The sequence below is a fragment of the Neomonachus schauinslandi genome, chromosome 16 (assembly GCF_002201575.2).
Source record: "Neomonachus schauinslandi chromosome 16, ASM220157v2, whole genome shotgun sequence".
NCBI lineage: Eukaryota > Metazoa > Chordata > Mammalia > Carnivora > Phocidae > Neomonachus > Neomonachus schauinslandi.
Window position 1 is genome coordinate 233,319 of NC_058418.1, and position 19,380 is coordinate 252,698.

Below are 19,380 nucleotides of genomic sequence, written 5' to 3' on the forward strand. Positions count from 1 at the left end.
CGCGGCACTGCCCCAGTCAGTCCCGCACGCCGTCTCCTTGGCGACAACGCAAAGTCATACCGCGCCTCCTGGGTGGAGCGGGCCGCGGTTGCCATGACAACCGGTGTCCTGGGGTTGGCCTACTGGGCGCGGCGGGACTACGTTTCCCAGCAGGCCTCGCGAGGACGAGGGCTCGCTCCTGCGGGGACACTAATCCCTCAGTGCCGCGGTGGCCCGAAGGAGGAGGGTGGAAGGCTCCGCGCTGCGTGCGGGGCGGGGACCAGGGGACCCGTGCGGGCCGCCCCCGAGCGAGTAAGTGGCATTCGGCGCGTACCCGCGACTCCAGCCTGCGAGGCGGGAGCCTCCGGGCGCTGAGCGCGCCTTCCCCGCTATCCTCCTGCCCACCCCCTACCTTCAGCGCGCGGGCTCGGGGCGGAGGCCACCCTCGCGCGTTTCCGGTCCTCTTGCCCAGGGTCCGGGCTGGCCACGGCGGGTCGGGCCTTCAGTTCCGGGCGGGCCTGTCGGCTCTACTTCCGGCTGCCGCGTACCCCATCTTGAGCGTGGAGACTGAGCCCCACGTGGGGAGGCACCAGGCCCGGGACCCACCGTCGCGGCTGTCAGAGTCAAGCTCATATCCTCCCGTTGGCCGACACTGGCCTCCCTGTTGTCGCCTCTGGTCCCGCCTCGCGGCCTTTACTTGGGTTCAGACACCGGCTCCTCTTCAGTCCCAGTCCCACTGTCCCTTTCGCGAAGAGGCCTAAGAAGCCGCTCTTTCCCACGCTCTCACGCTGCCCCGCGTTTGGTCTTCACCGCACTAACTTTAAGTTTCTCCTTGTTCATTACTTCTTGCCTGCGCTCCTCTCATTCACTGCCTGTAAGAGTCCCCTGTTCCGCTCCGCCGCGCCCCCCCGACCCTGACACCGATGATGGCCAGAGGGCCAGGCCCATGACGGCGGAGGCTTCATGGGGAGGACGGGCGCAGAGCGGAGTTGCGCCCGCACTCGGGGTGCTCCTGCCCCACCGGGCTGTGCCCTGCCCGTCCAGCTGTACAGTGTAGGACAGGACAGATGGTTATCAGCCTCAGTGGGGTGTGTCCAAGCCCTGAGGACGGTCAGCCTCACTAACCTTTTCCCCATGTGCTGTTGTCACGTAGGTCTGCAGGGCTCAGCTTGGGACACGTTCACCTCTCAGCCCCTGCTTGCCCGAAGGTGGCTGCTTCGTGTCCTGCTCCCATCCATCAGCAGCCCCGGAGAGCGTTAGAAAGGCTGGGAGAACACTCAGGGTGCAGGACATGCTCACCCAGGGAAGATGGGAGGTCGCTGTGAGAACATCTGGGACAGCTGCAGTGCAGGGTTGGAGACAGGCTCCCAGGAGCCCTTGCCGAGCTCAGCCTCAGATCCCAGGTCGATGACTGGAAGGTCATCCAGGTACAGACAGGTAGGGTAGTTTGAAGGTGCAGGCTGGGAGCAGGGCAAGAGAGGCAGGGAGACTCAGCCATGGTTTGCAGCTTCCACGTGCTGTGTCTGATGCTGGGAGGCAGATTTCTGTCACGGTAGATGGGCAGAGGAAGCCACCTATGGGAGCATGGTGTCTGGGGACAGTCTGGAGATGCCCTGTGCACATGGCTAATGGGTGACCCTTGGTCCCCACATTCTGGGAGTTCAGGGTTTCTTCCTGCTAGGTGGGAGCTGCTGTTCTTTCCTGGGACCACCCAGGCTTACCTGACCCTTTGCACGGAGCAGTGACCTGACTCCACATCACCAGGGATCAGGAGAGCCCCCACACATAAACCCACTCATCCTATGAAGGGTGCTGGACCAGTCTCTGTATTAATTTTCTGTGGCTGTTATAACAAATTACTACCAACCGGGTGGCTTAAAACAGCAGAAATTTATTCTCAGTTCTGGAGGTCAGAAGTCTGAAATAAGACATCATCAGGGCTCCAGTCTCTGAAAGCTCTGAGGCAGAAACCATCCCATGCAACTGCCCTAGCTTCTGGTGGTTTCAGATGTAACTTGGGTTGTGGCTTCATCACTCCAATATTGGCCTCCACCTCTTCTCTCTCGCTCTGTCTTTCTCTTATAAGGATTCTTGTTATTGGATTTAGGGCCTACCCAGGGAATTCAGGATGATCTCATTTCAAGATCCTTAACTACATCTGCAAATATCCTTTCCCAACTAAGGTCACCTCCACAGGTTCTGGGGGTTAGGGTGTATATGTATATTTGGGGGGGGGCACCATTCAGTCCACTACAACTTCCTTCAGTAGAACCTGCCCAGTCCTGGGTGACATCACACTCTAGGCCACCCATCCTCTGGCCTGTCCACTGATTCCATGGTGATTGGCTGTCCTGGGTTGGCTAGGCTGCCCCAGATGTGTTCTCCCACCCTGGTGGGTCCTTGACCTCTGGATCCCTGAGGTTCCAGGAGGTCATGCTGGATGCTGGCCTGGAGCCCTGCTCTGGCCACCAGCTGTTGTGCAAACCAGGATAAGAGGCCAGCAACCATGACCCTGCAGGCACAACATTTACTGGAAGCCCTGGGGCAGAAGCATGGCAGGCACCTAGGTCCTGTTTTCCCTCACACCTGGGGCATAGCAACCTGGTATCATGCCAGAGGGACTTGGATCCTGGCTATGGGGCTTCCAAAAAGTACAGTTGTAGAAGTCCTGGTTCCTCCCCAGGATTGATGCACAGAAATATGGGTGCCTGCCTTCCTGCTGCTCAATAGTCACTGGGGGCCCCCTCCTCTCTGTGAGCGGCCAGAGTTCACCCTGGAGTTACAATTGTATGAGGAGGAAAGGAATGATCGTCCCCATATCAGTGCTTATGGCTTCCCCAACAGCTCTGTACCTGGCCCCCTGCAAGGGGTCACCCCGGCTTTTGGGAGGCAGACAAGGAACCCTGCAGAACCTGCATGCCTAGAGGCAGAGGCTGGGGGTGGGGGGGAGGCTTGGGAGGTGGATGGGATGGGCTTCCCTTGCACAGCTCTCTGTGACTGGCAGTCACCCACTAGAGGGCGAAGCCCACAAAGAGAGGCAAAAGGTGAATGCTGTGGATGGTGGTGGAGACCCAGGGGCTAGCCTGGGTGTGGAGGACAGGGCTCCGTGGTCAGACAGAATGGGGTGTGAGCTCCCTTTCCAAGTCACAGCTCTTGCCTTTGCCAAGTCACAGCTTCCCACCTGTAAATCAGTGATGCCAGTGCCCCGGGGCTTGAGACACCACAAAGCATCTCCCTATGCCCCAGCTTGTTGCCCATTAGGTACAGCAGGTGTGTCTAGCTTCCTACCAAGAGTTTTCTTCTTGAGATGAGTGGATTAAGGGGCACTTGGTTGAAGAGAAGTCTGGGACCTGGGGAGAATGCTGTTAACATAGAGGTTAACAGAATTCTTTTTTTTTTTTTTTAAGATTTTATTTATTTATTCACGAGAGACAGAGAGAGAGAGAGGGGCAGAGGGAGAAGCAGGCTTTCCGCTGAGCAGGGAGCCCGATTCGGGGCCCGATCCCAGGACCCCGGGATCACGACCTGAGCCGAAGGCAGACGCTTAACCATCTGAGCCACCCAGGCGCCCGGTTAACAGAATTCTGATGTGAAAACTCTGCTTGGTGTACAGTCAGCTTGGGCATGTGGGATAAGTTAATATTGGGATGCCTGGGTGGCTCAGTCGGTTAAGCGTCTGCCTTCAGCTCAGGTCATGATCCCGGGGTCCTGGGATCGAGTCCCGCATCGGGCTCCCTGCTCTGCGGGGAGCCTGCTTCTCCCTCTGCCTCTCTGTCTCTCATGGATAAATAAAATCTTAAAAAAAAAAAAAGAAATTAATATTTTATTTTTACCTAGCAATTTTGAAGACCTTGTTTTTCTCGTTACGAAAGCGTTGTTAAGCACACACACACACACACACACACACACCCCTCCGTCCCATGCATCACTATCCCTATGGCTGGGGCTCAGATGACATCCCGGCACACACACACACACACACACACACACACACCTCCGTCCCATGCATTACTATCCCTATGGCTGGGGCTCAGATGACATCCCGGATGTTGCAGGGCGGACTCACCTCGGCTACTCTACAGCAGACAGCTGGGCACGCTGAAGGCAGGAACACTTTGTGCCATGGGTGCATTCCTTTGTTGTTGAGATACAGTTCATATAACGTAAATGAACCATTTCGAAATGTACAATTCAGGTTGGTTATTAGTGCAATTTTTAGTTTTTAATATATTTAGTATGTTGTGCAACCACTAATTCCAAAACATTTCCAGCACCCCAAAATGAAATTGCATACTCATTAAACAATTAGTCCCCATTCTTCCTTCCCTCAGCCCCTGGCAGTCACCAATCACCCTTTGTCTCTATGGATTTGCCTATTCTGGATTTTTCACATAAATGGAATTATACAATGTGGTCTTTTTGTGTCTGGCTTCTTTAACTGAGCATAATGTTTTCTGAGGTCCATCCATGTATTACTATTTCATTTTGTTTTATTGCTGAGTAATATTCACTTGTTTGGATAAACCACATTTTGTGTATCCATTCCTCCGTTGATGGACATTTGAGTTATTTCTACCTTTTGGCTGTTATGAATAATGCTATAATGAACATCTGTATGCAAGTTTTTGCTTGACTGCCTGTTTTCATTTCTCTTGGATAGATACCTAGGAGTGGAACTGCTGTGTCATGTGGTAACACCATGTTTAACCTTTTGGGGAACTGCTAGGCTGTTTTCCCCTGTAGCTGGTTGCATCATTTTCCATTCCCACCAGCTGTGTGAGAGTGCATTGTGCAATTGCTTTTTTTCTGCCAGATCTTCCTGCCCATCTGTCCTCATTCAGACAGTCTGAGTGTGGAGAGTTCGCTGGAAGAGGCTAATCAGTCCACCTGCAGTGGGTCCATGCAGTACAACAGCTTTGCCAGTCCCAATGTACAAGTGACACTTTTTGAAACTTAGACCCCCAGCTTGTCTATTTTATTTGCACAGCAAGCTCCACATTCCAGAGAAGCCAGGTCCCTTGGCCTTCCCTAGGTGGGGCCTATGAGGACTCTGCAGGAGTTATGGCCACTGAGCCTGGGTCCATCAACCCTGGGCATGGTGTCCATTGCAGTTAGGTTCCTATCCATCTACTGTTAGGGTAGTCAGCACTGGTGGGCAGGTGGTGCCCACAGCTGCTTGGTCCCCAGTTAGCCCATGTCAGTCCCCACACCTGCTTTTGGAGAGCTGCATAGTCAGTATCTCAAGGCAGACAAGCACAAACACAACAGGGTAGGATAGTAGCCTTTTCCCACCTGGAAAGAATATCCTCGGACTCAAATCCACAAGTGTTTGGGAAAGAGATGTGTCCCTCACATCCTCCTGCTGCCTCACTCTGTAAGGGCCCCACGGACAGTCTGGCACTGGGGTACAATATGCCATTGTTCAGTGTCAGCCAGATGTCCTCCTGCCTTCTTGAAGTCTGCTCTAGGGGCTCCGAGCACCTCTGCTTGGGTCTCAAGCTCTAGGTGGCTAAATTGTCAGGTGGAGAAACAAAGACACAAAGTGGTAGTTGCCACAATGGGGAAGGTGTGGGAGTTCCAAGGTATTAGCCCCCATCAGTGCCACCCATGGGAGAGAGAGCCAGCAGGGATCAGTATCCTTATGGGCCTGAGTGTAGCCTCATGAAATCTTAGTCAACCCAGACACTAAGTGGCTTTGAGGTACAGATGGAGAAAGGTGGCCTCATCTGTCGGGTTGAAGGCCGGACTCACACAGGCCTGGAAGTTACAGGAGGGTTGGTAGTTATCACGTGACTGGAGTGAGGCCTGTTTGAGAAACCTCAGGTCACGGTGTGGTCCTGTCCTTATTGCCACCTTTGTTTCTTTAGAAAATGCCCCAGACTGTTTACTTGCTGAACACGTGACCAGACAAACCACCCTTAATGTGGGCCCTTCAGCTTCCCACGCTCCAGCAAGCAGCCTCCTGAAGAGCGGAGCACTGATGGCGGAGCAGCTTCTCTGACCCCTCGTGATCTGGGGAACGTGTCCAACTCTGCAATTTTCACTTTTAACCAATTCAATATGTCTAATTTTCACTCCCAAAACATTTTCCTCCAGAGCACTAACCATCAACCTATTTCTGCCATTGTGGTTGTGATGTCCAAGGGCAAAATAATCCACCAGAGATGGTTGGCAGCAGCGTCCTGAAAAGAATCACATCCAGTTGCTCTGAAGTTTCGTTGGCTGAAAACGTGTAGAGAGACTTGGTTAAATGCTTCCTGATTCTTTTTAGTTCCAAGTCATGTTATTTCAAGCCACTGGTGCCCCCAGGCACGTGCTTGTTAGAAATCTGCAAAAAGGACAGAAAAGCAACAGCCGGTCAAGGGAGAGTTGGTGAAAACCATTTCACAAAATAGACTCAAATTTCTAGAACTTTTTTTTTTTTTTTTTAAGAGGGAGAGAGGTGAGGAGGGCCAGAGGGAGAGAGAGAGTCTTAAACAGGCTCCACGCCCAGCACAGAGCCCCATGCGGGGCTCAGTCTCACAAGCCTGAGATCATGACCTGAGTCAAAATCAAGAGTCAAATGCTTAACCAACTGAGCCACCCAGGTGCCCAAAATTTCTGGAACTTTTGATAAAGGGATATCTGCCTTGCACAGAAAAGGGAACAGAGTAAAAAGACAAGAACCTGGGGCGCCTGGGTGGCTCAGTTCATTAAGCGACTGCCTTCGGCTCAGGTCATGATCCTGGAGTCCCGGGATCGAGTCCCGCATCGGGCTCCCTGCTCGGCAGGGAGTCTGCTTCTCCCTCTGACCCTAACCCCTCTCATGTGCTCTCTCTCATTCTCTCTCAAATAAATAAAATCTTTAAAAAATAAAATAAAATAAAAAAGACAAGAACCTGAGCCCTCATGCTCAGTGAGGTGTTGATTTACTGTGGTCACATATTCATACCCCAAAGGCTGTGCTGGGCAGGTCCATATTTGTTCTGGAAGTAACAAGAACATAGGAAGAATTCTCATTCTTACCATGGCCTCTTTAACAGGTCAGTCCTCTGTTAGTGACTGTCATTGATCAGTAACCTAATCGACATGCAAGTCTTCCTTTCTTTTTTTTTTTTTTAAAGATTTTATTTATTTATTTGACAGAGACAGCGAGAGAAGGAACACAAGCAGGGGGAGTGGGAGAGGGAGAAGCAGGCTCCCCACTGAGCAGGGAGCCCGATGCGGGAGTCGATCCCAGGACCCTGGGATCATGACCTGAGCCAAAGGCAATTTTCCGATGCGGGAGTCGATCCCAGGACACTGGGATCATGACCTGAGCCGAAGGCAGACGCTTAACCGACTGAGCCACTCAGGTGCCCCTTGTGCTTTTCCCTTCTATATTCCTACCCACCAGGTGGGCCTTCTCTCCCTGATGCCTCCATATATGTTTGCTGCACATCAGAGTCACCCTGACTGATGGCAGGTGAATAGGGTTGGGCCAGGTCAAGGCAGGGAGTCAGAAGGGCATGCTGCCAGGAAGCTGGTGGTTCCTGGAGTGGAGATGTGATTCTGGGGAGTGGGCAGTTGAGCAATTGGGGTATGTCTTGCTAAAGGGAGGGGCTGCTGAGGTCCCAAGCCAAGGATGATGGTGCTCCAGCAACTGGTAAAGAGGAAGGATGATGCTCTCTGGGGTCTCAGTGACATTCTAGAGCTTGGCAGGTGTCAGGAGTCAGGGCAGGGGGCTCCAGGGTTCTCACTGCCTGATGTCATTCCTTCTCTTCTTGCCCTGGGCTATGGAAAGCTGAGGGCAACCCCATCAGTCCTGGCGTCATCATTCTTTGGCAGTTCTCCCCTCTCCCCTCCTGCGAACTGCCAACCTCCATTTCTCCTCTGCTCTTCCAGATCCTACAGCCAGGACACTGTGTTGGGGGCTGGCCCCAGGATGGAGGCTCGGGCCCAGAACTCCAGGCAGGGAGGCATCCCCAAGGCAGATCTCCAGGGAGCCGACAGGGGCCAAGAGGAGAGGCCCAAGATGGAGCTGAGGCCCCTGGCAGAGGACCCAGCTAAGAGACACCCCTCTCAGGAGGGAGACCTACATGGAGGGACAGCAGGCAGCAAGATGGCTCCCCAAGGCAGGGGCTCCTGGAGCTGGGGCCTCAGTGTGAGCCCCAGTCCAGGGACCCACCAGAGTGCAGGAGCAGGACCCCTGGTACAAGAGCCATGTGGCCCCACCTCCTCTCAGGACCCTGACCTAGTCACTCCCCAGGGGCCACATGCTGGGGAGGGCCCCTATTGGTGCCCGGTCGGTACCAGGGCCTCCAGCCATAACTGCTGCCTGATGCAGCGTCTCAGAACACCCCCTGAGGAAAAGTCCCTGGTGTGTGATCACTGTGGAGGCCAGGTGTTGGGCTGGTGCTGCCCCAGGACCCAGCTGTCCGAGATCCACACAGAGGATGGGTCACATGACCAGCGCACAGGCACCCAGACCTTCGCAAAGACCCTGCAAGTGACCCTCCTCCAGCAGAACCCCTTGGAGGACTGCAGCTGCAGCAAGGACTTTACCCGGAGGGCCCGGCTGGCCCCGCAGGAAACGATGCAGATGGCAAAGGAGCCCCTCCTGTGTGCGCGGTGCGGAAAGCGCTTTGGCTCCAACAAGCAGCAGCAGATGGCCGAGGGCCCCTTAACGTGTCCTCAGTGTGGCCAGGCCTCGGGTCCTGGCTGCAGTGCCCCGGGCCCCCCGGCCCAGCGGCTCTACGTCTGTGACCAGTGCGGCAAGGCCTTCACGCGCACCTCGAGCCTGCTGCAGCACGAGCGCATCCACACCGGTGAGCGGCCCTATGAGTGCGCTGAGTGTGGCAAGGCCTTTGTGCGCTGCTCCGGCCTCTACCGCCACCAGAAGACGCACTCGGCCGAGCGCCACCGCCGCAGCCTGGCCCTGGCCCGGCGGTCCTTCCTCTTGGGGTGCCCGCCCTGTGGGGACTGTGGCGAGGGGACCCAGGGGCCTCTCCGGGTGCCCGTTGCCGGGGAGAAGCCATACGAGTGCGCCGAGTGCACCAAGGCCTTTGCCCTGTTCTCGCACCTCGTGGAGCACGGGCGCGTGCACACAGGTGAGAAGCCCTACGCGTGCCCGGAGTGTGGCAAGGCCTTCCACCAGCGCTCGAACCTGAGTCGGCATCAGCGCACGCACAGCAGCGCCAAGCCCTACGCCTGCCCGCTGTGCGAGAAGGCCTTCAAGGGCTGCTCGGGCCTGGTGCAGCACCAGCGCGCGCACACCGGCGAACGGCCCTACGGCTGCCCCGAGTGCGGCAAGACCTTTCGGGGCTGCTCCGAGCTGCGCCAGCACGAGCGCCTGCACTCGGGCGAGAAGCCCTACATCTGCCGAGACTGCGGCAAGGCCTTCGTGCGCAACTGCAGTCTGGTCCGCCACCGGCGCACGCACACGGGCGAGCGGCCCTACGCATGCGCCGAGTGCGGCCGCGCCTTCAGCCAGCGCTCCAACCTCAACGAGCACCGGAAGCGGCACGCGGGCCGCGCGGCCTCGTGAGCGCGCGCGCCTCTGGAAGCCTGAAAAAACGGTTCTCGTCTTTCTTAAACCTCACTTGGTACTCACTGCGTCCGCAGGCTTCCCCGACTCAAGTTTTATTTGACCCTTTCAAGTGGGCGCATAGTAATGGGTTCTGGCGAAGTGCTAATAAACACAGGAATGAAGCACTCATGTGACCCAGCTGCTTCGTGGGCTACCGGAAGTCTTGCTCCGCCTCCCTCGGTGGGCTGGGAAGTGGGGAAGCGGGGGTGGGGGGAGTGACTCCCCGGGGGCACAGGCAGAAAATGGTGGAAATAACATTTGAACCCAGGACCTCTCATTGCACCTTCCCAGGGGGTTTCATTAGCCCTTGGGACCCTCTGGGTGTTTGCACACCCATTAGCGTAGCTAGACCCCGCCTCCTCCCTTCGGTCTTCGAGATATCTCCTCTGGCCTCCCTGGGCCTCGGGAGGGGGACTCGGCATACCTTGTGACCCTCCCGGGCCGAAGGCCACGGGCTTCATGGGCAGGGCCTCTGCCTGCCCTGCCCCCGGGTGGCTCCTAGTCACTATGCAGAGGGCTCCCCTTGGAAGGAAGAGGGATTCCCTGGCAGCCTTGGTCTGGTTTGTGGTTGGCAGATGGGGACCTCATCATGTTATGTCAAAGCAAGGTGGTCCAGCCAGAGCTCCTCTTCTGTCAGAGGACTCCAGGCTGGATGCCATCTCCTGCTGCATGGGAGGAATCAAGGAGTGAGACCCAAATGTGCGGCCATATTCCCTGGGGCCACCACATAGGTGGGAGTCCACCAGAGGCCTGGAGCAAGTAGCATGATCCTTTCATAGCAGTATGTATAGTTATGTATGTATATGATTCCAATTTCCTCCCCACTCCATCCTCCACATTAGTTCCAAAGTGACACGTGGCTCTGCACGTTGGGTGTGCTTACTACATGCCAGGCACCGTGCTGGGCACTCTACCGTTAATCACCCCATTTGATCCTTGCCCTAACTGGGAGAGGAGGGACAACTCTGGCCCCATATCAAAGAGCCCCACAGAGGCCATGTGGCCCAGCCAGAGCCACCTGGAGGGAGGGCAGAGCTGGGCTCATCATTGAGTCCAGGGATGGGCCTCATATACTTCCACAGGGTTCCCAGGTAAGGCTTTTTGATCCGGCAGCAAATTCCCTGCAAATCACCCTTCACTTTGTGTCTCCCATTCGGGAGCTCCTGTCCGCCTTGGGAAGGGCAAGATGCACAGGCCCTGTGGGGTAAGGAAGCTTTTGGCTCTCCATTCCCAGGCACAGCTTGCAGGGCACTATTACAGCTAGGGCTGGGCACTTTACATCTGCTGCACTCTGCAGTGCTAGAGATACTGTGGAGATGGGTGCCATCCCACATCCCAGATGTAGGAGGGATGGGCACTGCATCTGCTTCATCTGCCCTTGCCTTCCTGGGCAAGGAGTTGAGTGGCTACTGGTAAGGCTAGGAGTATAGGAGCCTCTGAGCCCAGTCAAAACCAGGGACTTCATGCTGGGGAGAACTCTTGAGTGTGTAAGGGGTATGAGGAGGCCCTTGGGAGAGTTCAATCCAAATATGATGGACTATACTGGACACTGCTGCCAAGATGAACCTCAATATATAGGGCATACTGTGGGTCCTACGGTACAGATGGACTAAAATGCCCCATAATCCCCTTTTCTCTTCCTGCAACCACAAACACATTTCTCAGGCTTCCTGCAGTTACACGGAGCCATGCGATTGAGTTCTGGCTAATGGAATATGGACAGAAGTGATGGATAACATAAAATGGCCTACATCATCTTTTTTGCTTGTTTCATCAGCCAGCTGGACTGCTGGAGGAGATTCAGCAGAAAATTCTGAGGAGGACATAAAGTAAGGAATAGCAAAGACCCAAGATAGAAGGAGCCTGGGTCCCTGAATCAAGGACAGCCTTCTGGGAGGGTCACTTGACCACTTCACACTGTGACATGAGCAAAAAAGACATTTGTATTGTATTGATCCATTGAGATCCTGGGATTGTTTGTTTCTGCAGTTATAGTTACCTGCTGTTAAAGGATACATCTTTTTTTAAGATTGATTTGAGAGAGCGCGAGCAAGTGTGTGGGGGGGAGTAGAAGGAGCGGGGGGAAGAAACTCAAACAGATCCATGCTGAGCAAAGAGCCCGATGCGGGGCTTGATCCCAGAACCCTGCTGAAACCAAGAGTCAGACACTTAACTGTCTGAGCCACCCAGATGCCCCAGGATAAATCTTTTTTAAAAACTGAAATCGTGACTCCGTGAAAATATAAAATGAACTCGTGTCAAAGATTTTGTTTATTAGTGAGATGTTACAACCAGTTTTTTGAAGATGGAAAAGGGACCATAAGCAAGGAATACAAAGAATGCAGTTATAGATGCTGAAAAAGGCAAAGACACGGATTCCCCCCTAGGACCTCCAGAAGGACATCAGCCCTGCTGACACTTTGATTTCAGCTCAGTGATACTGATTTCAGACTTCTGGCACCCAGAACTGTGGAAGAAGACATTTCCGTTGTTTTAAGCCATAAGTTTGTGGTAATTTGTTACAGGAGCTATAGGGAACTAATACGCTGTCCTTCATTCTGCTTCTCATATGGGCTCCATTGTCGGCAAGTTCTCCCTTCATGGGGACAGAAAGGCTGCAGCTGTACTAGCCGATAGCTGTTCACGGTTTAAAGTTCCACAGAAAATAGAAGCCCTAACAGTTCAGAAAAAACTTCCTGCCCCGTGAAACCCATAGGTCGAAGTTCCTCATATATCGATCCTGAATCAATCAAGAGGGCCAAGGGGAATGGACTGTGGTATGCCCGAGTCCCGCAACCACACTTGTCCAAACCCCCTGGATTGAGAGTGGGGGCAACTGAGAAACTTTTATACAGCAAATAGCGATTCCAGCTTGGACGCGTTGTCCCCAAGGAAGTTGCAGCTGGACCAGCACGTAGGTATGTGAGATGCGCACCCCCTCCCTGCCAGGCCCTTACTGGACAAGGTCCATGGGGTTGTAAAGAGGATTTGGTGGCCAGAGAATGGACAGGGGTGAGGAGTGTGCATCCTTCTGGCTGCAGAACAGTTCTTTCTCCAGATCTGCTTCCTGTGTCCGAGATCCTGCCGACCTTGAGCGTCGGGGTGTGTGTGTGTGTGTCCCCGTCCCTCTGGGTGTGTAAATGAGACAGGGAGGGGCTAAGGAAAAGGGCGGCGCGTATCCATGGCAACGGAGGACACTATAGCGTTCCAGGGGCCCCTGGACCATCCCTACAGGAACCGAAGGACACGGGCCTGCGACTGGGGACGAACTACGCAGCTGCGCAGACGCAGTGGGGAGTACCGCGAGGCGCAAGGTCGCGCCAGGGGACGCGACAGCACCTCCGTGGACACCCTGCGCTCACCCCCACCCCCACCCAGTTCCCCGCGGCCTAGCCCGGATGCTGACCCGGGCGCTGTCCTAGCCCGGCCGCGCCAGGTGGACGCCGGGGCGGGTCGAGGGCGGTGAGTGAGGCGAGCGGCAGCCGTCCGGCCGGGTTCTAACGCGTGCCCGCGGCTCCCACCGCAGGGCCGCGCAGGCGGGGCGCGGGCCGGGGCCGGGCGCGCTCTGGGACCACCGAGGGCGAGGCCTTCGCGCCGCCCAGAGGGCCCCGGAAGTGGCTCTGCCGCCTAGGGTCGGCGCGGAAGCGCGGTCGCGGGCGAGTCGGTGGGCGTGCGCCGCCACCCGGAGTCGCCTGGGGCTCGCTCGTCCGCACCCTGTGCTTCACGGCTCGCTCTTCCGTTCCGTGAGCCTCCTCGGTCATGTACTTCTGTAGCACCCCACCTCCTGCTCGCCCATTCATTCTCGTGTTTATTCACCCCCCTGCTTTCTGATTCCGCCCTTGGTACCCTGAGCTGCGCGATCATCCGTCCCCGATTTGTTGTCCATCCGTTTACTCATTCATTCGTTCATTGCTCCTGCTCTCCAGTCCCGCCCTTCGTTCCCTAGGCCGCGCCATCATTCCTTCCTCCATTCGTCCTTCATTCACTCGGACCTCCTCCCGGCGCTGCTTCAGGGCACGCCGGGCTGGTTCCCGCTTCCGAGCCTTTGCACGTGCCTTCTGCTTCAGGGCACGCCGGGCTGGTTCCCGCTTCCGAGCCTTTGCACGTGCCTTCTGCGCGCGAGCATCCAGCCTCCGCTCTCACTTGCCCCGTGTGCTCCAAGCCCGGCGCTTCCTGAGACCAGAACCCCCGTTGGGCATCTCCTGCGCAGCGTCCCTCCCCTTCTTCCACTCAAGTATTTTTTCATCCAGCCCCCAAGAGGTGAGAGCCGAGGCCTTGGGGGCTGGGGAGAGACACAAATAGTCACTTGTGACCCGTCGGGTATGAGAGCCAATTGTTGGCGTGGGAGATGGGGCCTGATTGGGGAGGTGGCCACAAACCTTGGTGAGTAGGCATTCTGAGGGAAAAAGTGGAGGACAAGGCTTTCAGGCAGAAAAAGGGGACACACGGTCTGTGTGAGGACGGTGGGGAGGCTGGAGCAGTGAAGGCAACCGGGAACGACCTTCAGGGATTTGGATACTACCCCAAGATGGGCAGACTCCCAAGCAGGGAGGCCCAGTTAGAGGGGACAGAGGACTGGGCAGCTCCGAAGCATAGGTCTTGGCTGGAGGGATATCCCTGCCAGGCTCCATCCTTAGAAACATGGGACTCCTGAAGGCAGGTCTTCTGATCTTTCAAGAAACAAGGGGGCACCTGGGTGGCTCAGTTGTTAAGCATCTGCCTTCGGCTCAGGTCATGGTCCCGGGGTCCTGCAATCGAGCCCCGCATAGGGCTCCCTGCTCGGCGGGAAGCCTGCTTCTCCCTCTCCCACTCCCCCTGCTTGTGTTTCCCCTCTCGCTGTGTCTCTCTCTGTCAAATAAATAAATAAAATCTTAAAAAAAAATAAGGATTTTTATTGAATTCTGATGACTTGTAAAAAAACCTTTTTTTGAGATAATTATAAACAAATCTGTAAGAAATAATACAAATAGATCCCATGTACCCTTTACCCAGTTTTGTCCAGTGGTAGCATTTTGCAAAACTACAGCATGATAACCAAGACACTCAGATGGGAGTCAGGATACTGAGTATCTCCACCACCTGTGATTCCTCCTGTTGCCATTTTAGCCACACCTACTTCCCTCCCACCTCCACCCCCTCCTTAACCCTTGGTTTTCTGTTTTCTATTTCTACAATTTTGTCATTTCAAGAATGTTATATACATGTAATCATATAATAAGTAATCTTTTGAAATTGGCTGATGACTTTTTTTAAATTAACCCTTTTAATGTGTACAGTCACTTTTTTTAGTAAATTCACATTTTGTGCAACCATCACCACAGTCTAATTCCAGGACATTTTCATCACCCTAAAAGAAACTCCATACCCATTAATCAAACTCCCCATTCCTTCTTCCCCAGCTCCTGGCAGCCACTAATCTACTTCCTGTTTCTTACAGATTTGCCTATCCTGGACATTTCAGATAAATAGAATCATACAATGTGAAGTCTTTTGTGTCTTGATTCTTTCATTTAGCATAGTGCTTTTTTTTTTTAAAAGATTTTATTTATTTCCTTGACAGAGAGAGACACAGCGAGAGAGGGAACACAAGCAGGGGGAGCGGGAGAGGGAGAAGCAGGCTTCCCGCTGAGCAGGGAGCCCGATGCGAGGCTCGATCCCAGGACCCTGAGATCATGACCTGAGCCGAAGGCAGTCGCTTAACGACTGAGCCACCCAGGCGCCCCTAGCATAGTGTTTTCAAGGTTCATGTATCTTATAGGATGTATCTGTGTTTCATTCCGTTTTATGGCAGAATAATGTTTGATTGTAGGTATCCACCACATTTTGTTTATCCATTCATCAGTTGATGGTCATGGGCCTATTATCACTTTTTGGCTATTATGGTAATTATATATTACACATATATATGTATTATATATATTATAGTAATACTGCTATGACATTCATGTGCAAACTTTTGCATGGATACTTTTTTTTTCTCCTCAACTTCTTGATATATTTAAAACTTTGACCAGGAGAAAGAAAGAGGAAGAGAGAAAAAGAAATGGGGGAAAGCTCAAATTCTCCTTAGCAACAGTTTCCTCACCCCTAGTACTGGCACAGATCTGTATTTTTAAAAAATTTGAAAATACACACAAGATTAAGGAGGAAAAAAATGGAAAAAGGATACCCCAAGGTAGGTTGTATAGCTCTTTGTTTTCATTTGTGTGCAAAAAAGCTGCCTGGACACATTTTCATTTTTTTGCTGGGGGTGGGGGGGTAGATACCTAAGAGTAGAATTCCTGGGTCACTTGGGAACTCTGTGTTTAACTATTTAAGGAACTGTGTTAACCATTTAAGGAACTGCCAGAGTGTTTTCCACATAGGCCACACCATTTTACATTCCCACCAGCATCTGGTTACTTTTTAACATTGGAAACTCATTTAAATTTTTATTTTATTTATTTTTTTGAAGATTTTATTTATTTATTTGACAGAGAGAGACACAGCGAGAGCAGGAACACAAGCAGAGGGAGTGGGAGAGGGAGAAGCAGGCTTCCCGCTGAGCAGGGAGCCTGATGTGGGGCCCGATCCCAGGACTACAGGCAGACGCTTAACAACTGAGCCACCCAGGTGCCCCTCATTTAAATTTTTAAAAAAGCGTGTTGGAAGGGGGGCAGTCAAGTAAGATCTGTCTGTTAGCCAAATCTGGCTGTCCAGTTTGCAGACTTTAGTGTTCTGTGTGGGGGATGAATGGAGCCAAGTAGTTGAAGAAGCCAGGGCAGAGGCCCCTGAGAAAAGCAGGGAGGGAGGAGGGACCACAGACTGGGCACCTCCGTATATCTCTCCAACACATGGACACACAGGTGGGGACACTTCTGGACTCATTGATAGACACAATCACCCCAACCCGCAGACCCCACTTATTCTCAGAGGGTCCTCTGGAGGGGCCTTCATGGCCTGGCTGTGCTCACAGGCTCCCCTTTGTGTCTCCAGGTCCAGAGGAAGTGCCCAGGGACATGTGGCTGCCCTGCCTGGGAAGGGGCATGATGGCTGCCCAGATGAGCAAGGCATCAGCTCTGGCCCCTGGGGTCCTTCAGAGCACACCAGCCCCAGTGGTGGGTGAGCCCAGCTCTGAGAGCCCTGGCCAGCGCTTCTGGGGGTTCCGCTATGAGGAGGAAGAGGGTCCCCGTGAGGCCCTGGCCCGGCTCCGGGAGCACACTCCAAGGAGCAGATGCTGGAGCTCCTGGTGCTGGAGCAGTTCCTGTGTGCACTGCCCCCTGAGATCCAGGCCCATGTGGAGGGACAGTGGCCAGGCAGCCCTGAGGAGGCTGCTGCCCTGGTCCAGGGGCTGCGCCAGGAGCTGGCCAGGCCAGAACTCCAGGTGAGGGCCAGCTGGGTCGGGGCTGGGTCTGCTTCCTCCTGAGCCTGGCTTACAGTCCCTAGCTAGTGCTGGTGGAGTGGGGGCGCTGTGGGAGAAGGATGGTGGGAGCTTGGTGGTCTTGGCTCAGACTCCAGAGTTAGACTGATGCCCTCAAGTTCACACCTGCCCAGTCAGGTGCAGGGATGTGTGGGAAGTGACCATAGAGGCAGGCACAGTGGTCTCCTAGCACGCCCCCATCATAGGCTGGGTTGTCAAAGCTCAACAAGGCCACAGTTTGACTCAGAGTTGGCCTGGGATGCTGCCTCTATGGGGAAAGTTGGAGCATCTCTAGGCTCACCTGCCCTGTTTCCCTGTTCCAGGCTGAAGAGGGGCCAGGGGCACCACCTCAGGAAAGGTGGGGGTGATGGCCATGCCCCAATACAGCCAGCCCCAAGTTTTGCCCCTGCTCTAGATCTGTCAAAATCACATCATTCCTGAGACCCACTCGTCCCCTCTACCCCATTTGAGCTCTCAGGCATTTGCTTTCTCTCTCTCCCCATTTCAGAGGACAGAAGCAAGGTCGAGTCCCTAGGACAGAGGGCCCAGCAGGTGGCTCTAGGGAAAGGCGACACTCCCTGGATTGTGCTGAAGACTGACACAACAGACCCTTCTGAGGGGGCTGCATCTGGAGGCCTGGGGGCCTGGGAAGACCCCACAGAGGCAGAGGACCAGGGGGCCTCCAGAGGGGAGCTGGAGCCCGCAGACCGTGGGAGAGACTGGGTCGGGCCCAGAAGCATCCGAGAAGACCTGGTGCCAAGCCCCTGGCCTCTCCCCAGGGAGCCGGCCTGCCGGTGCAGTGAGTGTGGCAAGGCGTTCAGCCGGAGTTCCTACCCGGTGCAGCACAGGCGAGTGCACACGGGCGAGAAGCCATACATGTGCACCGAGTGTGGCAAGGCCTTCGCCTGGAGCTCCAACCTCAGCCAGCAGCAGCGCATCCACACGGGCGAGAGGCCCTACGCGTGCTGGAGTGTGGCAAGGCTTTCCGCGCGCACTCGCAGCTCATCATCCACCGCCAGAAGACGCACAGCGGCGAGAAGCCCTTCCGCTGCCCAGACTGTGGCACGGCTTTCGGCCGCAGCACTACACGGGTGCAGCATCGGCGCCCGCACACGGTGAGAAGCGCTATGAATGCCCCGAGTGCGGCAAAGCCTTCGGCTGGAACTCCAACTTCCTGGAGCACCGGCGTGTGCACATGGGTGCACGGCCCCACACCTGCCCTGCCTGCGGCAAGGCCTTCAGCCAGAGCTCCAATCTGGCGGAGCACCTGAAGATCCACGCGGGCACACGGCCGCACCCGTGCCCCGATTGCGGCAAGACCTTCCTGCGCGCGGCGGGCCTGCGGCAGCACCCGCGCACACACAGCGGCGAGAGGCCCTTCGCCTGCGCGGAGTGTGGCAAGAGCTTCCGCGAAAGCTCGCAGCGCCTGCAGCACCAGCGCGCGCACACGGGCGAGAGGCCCTTCGAGTGTGCTGAGTGCGGCCAGGCCTTCATCATGGGCTCCAATCTAGCCGAGCACCAGCGCGTACACACCGGCGAGAAGCCCCGCGTGTGCGCCCAGTGTGGCAAGGCCTTCAGCCAGCGCTCCAACCTGCTCAGCCACCAGCGCATCCACTCTGCTGCCAAGCCCTATGCACGTGCCGACTGCGGCAAAGCCTTCAAGGGCCGCTCGGAGCTGCGCCAGCACCAGCGCGCGCACTCCGGGGAGAAGCCGTTGGTCTGCGCCGATTGCCGCAAGGCTTTTGTGCGCAACTCCGAGCTCGTGAGCCACCGGCGCACGCACACGGGCGAGCGGCCCTATGTGCGTAGTGTGTGCAGCAAGCCCTTCAGTCACCGCTCCAACCTCAATGAACACCAGAAGCGACACGCGGGCGGTGCCGCGCCCTGACTCTGGATGCCCCTGGGAGATGGTGAGGCTGGGCCAGCTCGGTGGCGCGCGAGGCACAGGACGTGACCATCGTGGATCAGGATGAGCAGCGTCGTGTAAAATCGCCATCCCCCCCCCCCCCCCCCTCGGCGGCGGGGGGGGGGGGGGGGGGGGGGGGGGGCGGGGGGGCAGGGGGGGGGCCGAGGGGGGGGGGGGGGGGGCGGGGGGGGAAAAAACCCCCCCCCCCCCCCCCCCCGTGTGGGCTGCGTGCTGGAGCGCAGGGGCAGCGACAATTGGGACAGAGGATTAAGCTGTTAAAACAGCCCCTGGGACGATGGGAGTCTCACCTGGTGGCCCCTGGGGCCTGGCTGCAGATGCGTGGCGGGGAGGTGATTCACAGGGTAAAGGCAGTGAATTTCGGTGCTGGGAGGGGTGCATCCGTGCAGAGACTGGAGGCTGCCACAGGCGGGGTGGATCCCCAGGAACGAGGGCTAGGTGAGTCCCCTCATCTGCTTCCCCTCCACCTCAGCTGGATCTGAGGTTGCACAGGATTTTTTGTTTTAAGCCAAGGGCCAGAAGGTCAGAGGC

General features: G+C 55.6%; 2 protein-coding genes across 2 annotated transcripts; both read left to right on the top strand.

The window, feature by feature from the left end:
• Nucleotides 1–240: 240 nt before the first annotated feature.
• Nucleotides 241–9,532, top strand: ZNF837 (zinc finger protein 837). The gene is made up of 2 exons (XM_021691837.1): nt 241–291; nt 7,843–9,532. The coding sequence occupies exon 2, from the start codon at nt 7,883–7,885 to the stop codon at nt 9,482–9,484; it is 1,602 nt and encodes a 533-aa protein (XP_021547512.1). The 5' UTR covers nt 241–291; nt 7,843–7,882; the 3' UTR covers nt 9,485–9,532.
• Nucleotides 9,533–12,707: 3,175 nt separating this feature from the next.
• On the top strand, nt 12,708–18,813 carry ZNF497 (zinc finger protein 497). Its single transcript, XM_021691863.1, is given in 6 exon segments — nt 12,708–12,978; nt 13,053–13,190; nt 16,502–16,696; nt 17,434–17,889; nt 17,892–18,035; nt 18,038–18,813. Coding segments are annotated over 6 exon segments (1,980 nt in total).
• The last annotated feature ends 567 nt before the right edge of the window (nt 18,814–19,380 follow it).